The sequence below is a fragment of the Triticum urartu genome, unplaced genomic scaffold (genome assembly GCF_003073215.2).
Source record: "Triticum urartu cultivar G1812 unplaced genomic scaffold, Tu2.1 TuUngrouped_contig_7585, whole genome shotgun sequence".
In the NCBI taxonomy this organism is placed as follows: Eukaryota; Viridiplantae; Streptophyta; class Magnoliopsida; order Poales; family Poaceae; genus Triticum; species Triticum urartu.
This window is the reverse complement of record NW_024118443.1, coordinates 3,229-8,815: the sequence shown is the minus strand read 5'-3', so window position 1 is coordinate 8,815 and position 5,587 is coordinate 3,229. Positions and strand designations below refer to the sequence as shown.

At 48.5% G+C, this 5,587-nt stretch overlaps 2 protein-coding genes across 3 annotated transcripts; one reads left to right on the top strand and one right to left on the bottom strand.

Annotated features, from left to right (window-relative positions):
- Positions 1-21: 21 nt before the first annotated feature.
- On the top strand, positions 22-904 carry LOC125531601 (the record flags this gene model as incomplete). The annotated part of the gene is given in 1 exon segment (XM_048695941.1): positions 22-904. A coding segment is annotated over 1 exon segment (772 nt), but the record flags the coding sequence as incomplete, so codon positions are not given.
- A 2,184-nt stretch (positions 905-3,088) lies between these two features.
- LOC125531603 lies at positions 3,089-5,364 on the bottom strand. Of its 2 annotated transcripts, none has more exons than XM_048695943.1 (4): positions 5,036-5,364; positions 4,807-4,964; positions 4,164-4,248; positions 3,089-3,463 (listed from the first exon to the last, which is right to left on the bottom strand). In XM_048695943.1, the coding sequence occupies exons 1-4, from the start codon at positions 5,078-5,080 to the stop codon at positions 3,353-3,355; spliced, it is 399 nt and encodes a 132-aa protein (XP_048551900.1). In that variant the 5' UTR covers positions 5,081-5,364; the 3' UTR covers positions 3,089-3,352. The 2 variants fall into 2 exon arrangements, with proteins under 2 accessions (XP_048551900.1, XP_048551899.1); XM_048695942.1 differs by having other exon boundaries at positions 3,089-3,449.
- Between the last annotated feature and the right edge of the window lie 223 nt (positions 5,365-5,587).

The following is a 5,587-nucleotide window of genomic DNA, read 5'->3' as shown; positions in this document are numbered from 1 at the left end:
CGCCGGCGCGTGGGACGTCCCCCCGCCGCTCGAGCGCGGCTGGTTCTTCGACTACGTGGACGCGAGCGCGTACGCCGTCGTGAACCAGGGGCCGACGTCCTTCAAGGTGTTCATCGTCGGCTACAACAACGAGGGCAGCCAGCAGTACGACCTCCGCACGTTCTCGTCCGGCGGCGAGCCGAGCTGGAGCGCGCCCAGCAAGCTCTTCAACCCGATAGAGCACGGCATCTTCGGGCCGTTGAAGCAGCGCGGCGCCGTGGTGGGCCACGGGACGGTGCACTGGCTCATCTGGGACCTGGTCGACTTCCACGCCATCGACGTGGACGCCATGACCGGCCGCGTGACCCTACAGAAGCTCCCGGCCCCGAGGCCGCGCGACATGGAATACCACCTCTACGACACGCCACGCCTGAGCGTCGCGGCCGACGAGACGGCGCTTTCGTCGATCTGCCTGTTCAGGGAGCCCCTCCGAGTAGAGACCTGGACGAGGGGGGACGGCGGCGAGCATTGCGGCCGAGAGTGGTGCCGCGCTAGGGTGGTGGAGCTGCGACCACCCGGGCAGAAGCAAATCGACACGCCGGTGTGCATGTGCTTGGGGGAGAGGAGCGGCACGCTGCTCATCAAGGACCTTCACCGGTGCATGTACATCGCGGATCTGGAAAGTGGCGCCATGGAGGAGACGACGGACAAGCAGTTTTGCCGTGGCCTCGACGGCTGCAAGACGGCGTTCCCCGTAGAGATCGACTGGCCTGCCTTCTTCATGTGTCGCCTTGGTGGAAAGTCAGATATTTAATCTGGCGACAAGTGCGGCAAACTTTGAAGCTTACAATAATGCTTCTGGCTTCTTTAGAAAAACATGATTCTATTTTTGAACTAATTGTCCAATCTATACTTCATTTGCATATTTCTGTTCTTGAGAATTAGGACTTCGAAATAAGACAACTCTATAACCTATTTTGACAAGTTTTAAAATTTGAATTCTCAATCATGGTGAAGCAAAGATAAAATATGCAAATATATTATAAACTGGACAATCGGTCAAAAGGATAAAACATATTCAAGCTTGGAGATCACGTGAAAAAGTAGGGGCAGATGAAGCATTGCATATCTTGGTGGGTGGAGCACATGCTCCTTGTCTCCACACTTTTGGTAACAATAAAACATGAAGCTGATGTTCTCTTCCTTTATCACTTGCTCCATTTTCTTGCTGATGAGGTCAAGAGTGAATATTCTACGTACCACACTTCTTTTGCCCCACGAGTACTACACATGTGCTCTCTGCAAAGGACAAGATTTCAATTCCCTCGACTTGCCGGGGCATCAGCTCGGACCGCACCCATCCTTCCATACCCTCATAGCTATGATCATTGTCTTGTTCTTGCTTGGTCCAAAGTTCAAGGATATATTTTTCTCTGATATGAAAAAATGAAAGCTTTTCTTTCTCAAGGATGCATGGGAACGGGGGTGGCAAGCCATGTTTGATTTTAATTGGGATCTTGGCTAAGGTAACATTTGTCGTGTCAGCAGTTATATATGTTGAGCGTGTAGAAGTTTGTATTGTCTCAGTACAACCAATGCACAATGTCACCGTTCACCACGCCGGCGCGTGGCCCAGATACTACCGGATTCGCCACCTATGCCGACGGCCACGGGCCGTCCGCATAGGCCGACTGTCGTCGGCTTAGATCTATGCTGACGGCGGCCGTCGGCATACCCCCGTCGGCATAGATCACGTAAGCGTAGTCTGCCAGACCGTCGGCATAGTTTAGCCGTCGGCAGGAATTTTCACCCGACGGCAACAGACGGCGCCGTCCAAAGCGCTGACGAATCACCGACCGCCGCGTGGCAGAGGTATGCCGACGGCCAAGCCGTCAGCATAGATGAAAATCTATGCCGACGGCCAGGCCGTCGGCATAAATCTGCCACGCGGCAGCCGGTGGGCGCTCCTGTCATTGCATGTGTCATGGCATAGATGCTGCCACGTGTCATGGCATGCGAGCTCTGGTTGCATGTCTATGCGGACAGCAAAGCCGTCGGCATAGTCAAGCTATGCCGAGGGCAATGCCGTCGGCATACTTGCTGCCCAGAAGCAAAAAAAAAATTATACCAGCCAAAAAGGCTAGTAATTTCATAGTTGATACATTAGCCAAAAAGGCCAGGGTTGGTCATGTTATGTCCCAATAATAATCCTCATGAATATATAAGTTACACAAGAAAAAACGTTGTTTGTCCGCTCATTATAGTACTAGTGTTAGGTAGAGCTCATATACAAGGGTATGAGCAATACAACAATGTCTGGAATGGACATGCAGGAATATAACAACATAGCCCACAGCAAAGGGTACAGGGTATACAATCATAACATAGTTTTTCCACTAGGTGCAGAGTAGGTATTTAAACTGGACACAAATAGCCCCTGTGATGATTTAGTAGATACAGAGTAGGAGTATGTAGGACTTGATCATGAGGTAATATGAAAATCAACAAAACAAAGCAAAAAGGTATTTTGGAGCATCTTGAACTCCTTGACAAATAGACCAAGTGCTAACTAAGGAACATGTGAGTGTACACATATGGTTCCTGTGATGCTGGTTGTAAGCAAAGAAGAGGAGTTGACCAATGCTAAAATGTTGAACTCCCTAAAAGAGAAAGGCATGTTCTCTGAAAGCACATACATAGTTCTAATCTAGACGCAACTGTAAGTCAAAATCGAAAGTCTAGATCAGATTGCATACATAACGATAAAACTGAATTACACACACAAAAGATTCAGATTTTTTTTGTGGCAACAAGGAAGCAAGCAAACTAATTGGAAAACAATGCAGCAATGTCCAGGTGATTGAGTACTAGGATTTGACAGCAATAGCACCAAGTTAAATTCGGTCAAGCGTGTAAGTAGATTCAGACGAGCAGCATACCAAGCAAAAAAATCAGATTTCAAACAGGCTAGCTAGCTGCAATTTGATGCAATCCTGATGGTACAAACATGCTAGCTAGATTAAACACCAACAATTAACACAGCCTAGCTGCAGTAACTAACAAGGCCATCATAAATTATTAGCATGCATGATCTGCAGTACTAGGAGGCTGAATCAATACACATCACAGTAACCACAAATGGGGTCTAATACAAGAGCAGAATTTAACAAGTGTGCTACTCCGAATCATCATTACTTGTAAATAGGAATGATCTTTTCCATGACACAGGCACGACAAGCACAAACAAAATCACCCATGCACATGAAACAGAGCAAGGTACTAATATAGCAGCACAAGAGAGGGAGCTAGAGGTAGGAGATGGATTCACATGAGAGGAGGTTGTAGTCGATGGCGCACACAACCACGGTCGCCGTCACGCGGTAGAGGAGGTTGTAGCCGAGTTGGACCATGTGTGGGGCGTCGTCGTGCCGGTGGATGCCCTGGTTGTCGTCATCGTCAACGAAGGATGCCTGTTACTCCGAATCTAACAAACAAGTAAGAGCTAGTGTTGTTGATCTAGTACAAAAATTAAGCAAGCTAGTATAGGAGACACACGTGCTGCTAGTATCTACAGAAAGCAATCAAGTTGCCTGTGTGTGTGCTTGAGCTAGCTTAGTATGTACGGTCCATGGTTGGGCTCTAAAACTAACAGAGCATGCTAGCGTCAACAGAATCAATCACAAGGTTATTTTGTTGTTGTTGCTAGCACTGCTAGCTGTATGTGTTGATCCATCCATCCATGGACCTAACTAATGTTGCTGTATCTCTAAACGAAGTGCAGCAACACAAGAAGACGAACTAAAACCGTGGAGCACATGTGTACCTATACTCATCCATGTCAAACTATACAAATAAATAAATGACTTGTTCATACAAATCCCTCTAGGATTCCTTCATACAAGAGGATTTGCATCACATATTCGTCTACCTCCTCCTCAAATAGTGCGTTCAGTTGAATAGCAAATGAGTTAATGAGATGTAATGTACTATCTGTCTAGTAATGGCTGATGCTTCTATATATCCATACTTGTTGGTCTCGTTTATTAATGTACTGCCTCCATCCATAATAATAATATAAGAGCATTTTTTGGCACTAGTGTGGTTTCAAAAACGCTCTTATATTATGGGTCAGAGGTAATACAATCTAGTCTAGTAAATCACATCTAATTTAACATGTAGCTTACCAGTAAAGCCAAGACAGCAAAGAACTTTGCTCCTCGCGTGCTGATACTGCTTTCCCCATTTTCTTTTTTTGCCAAAACTAATGTACTGTACATGAGGATGAATGAGTCAACCAACCGAACAAACAGGCCACAATCAATCAATATATATAAATAAAAATTACAGTAGCTAGACCCCTTGGACAAAAGCTTTCTGGACATTTTAAACAGGAAAGATAGCGATTTCGTTCTGCATTTTTTTCTTCCCAGTAAGAAAGGTAGACAGTTGGATCAGGATGAGTACACCAACAAACGGCGGAGCTACTAGTTGTCCTTATGAGGGAAGACGAGACAGAATGGAAATCAAAGTGGTTCGACCACGAACTGCCAGATTACATACAGCAAAAAAGATGAGTTTTTTTCCTCATGTAGTCTCCTCAAATTAAAACTCCATAAATTTGCTGCTAGAGTTACAGGTTTATAGTTTAGATTGATGAGGGCACCTCCGTGCTTGCACTGAACATGCCAAACAGAGCATGTGCGTGTCGTTTCGAGTTGAAGATGCCAAACAAATCTGAACCTCCTCCCCGAGGAGATGGAGGTGGAGGATTTGCAGCAGCAATAGTGAGCAGAGGAAGGAGGCGGAGGAGATGGAGGTGCTACCTACCGAGCTGGGTCGTTGTGGCCGTGCTTGAGCTCGGCAGGCCCCGCCTCCTCGAGCAGGACAGGGCCGCCAGCTAGGTGCGCCCCTCGTCCTCTGCCTCCTCGAGCAGGAAGGACGGCGCCCTCCTGCCGTTGTCGCCGTCCAGACCGCTCCAAGGTGACCTGCAGCAAGGGAAGGAAAGGAGAAGGTGAGGTGGGGGTGGATTCGGGTGAGGAAAAGGGGAAGGACGTACCTGCGCCACGCTGGTAACGGATCCCTCGAGCTCTGGCCTCGCCATCGCCGGATGTGCCTGATCCCGGCGATGATAGGGGTGGCGGCCGAAACCCTAGCTAGCCACGGGGACGGTGGAGGGCATGAGCGCCGATTCTGGATGTGGGGAAGGGGAGCGGACCTAGGGGAGCTCGGGGGCGTGCTGCGCGCCGCCGGAGCTCACCGGAACTGGCCGGCGTGGGTGGTGGCGGCGGCGAGGGAGAGAGATTCGTGGGGGAGAGGAGTCGCGAGAGACAGAGAGGTTCGGTTCGTGGGGAGAGAGCGAGGTAGGGGTCGGGTGGGATCGTTTATCTTTTTCTTTTCTTTTTCTTCTTTCCTCTAGATGGATGGATGGATGTGGGGTGGACAGCTAGATGGATAGATGGATGGATATGCGCCACGTCATCGATCCGTGGCACAAATGTTTCCACCAATAGGAACCAATCTCATACAATTGTGTTCTTTCTCTTTTTTTTTCTAATTTCTTCTACCATCTTGGACCGACCGACGACGATCCGTGAGGGCAGAGGAGGGC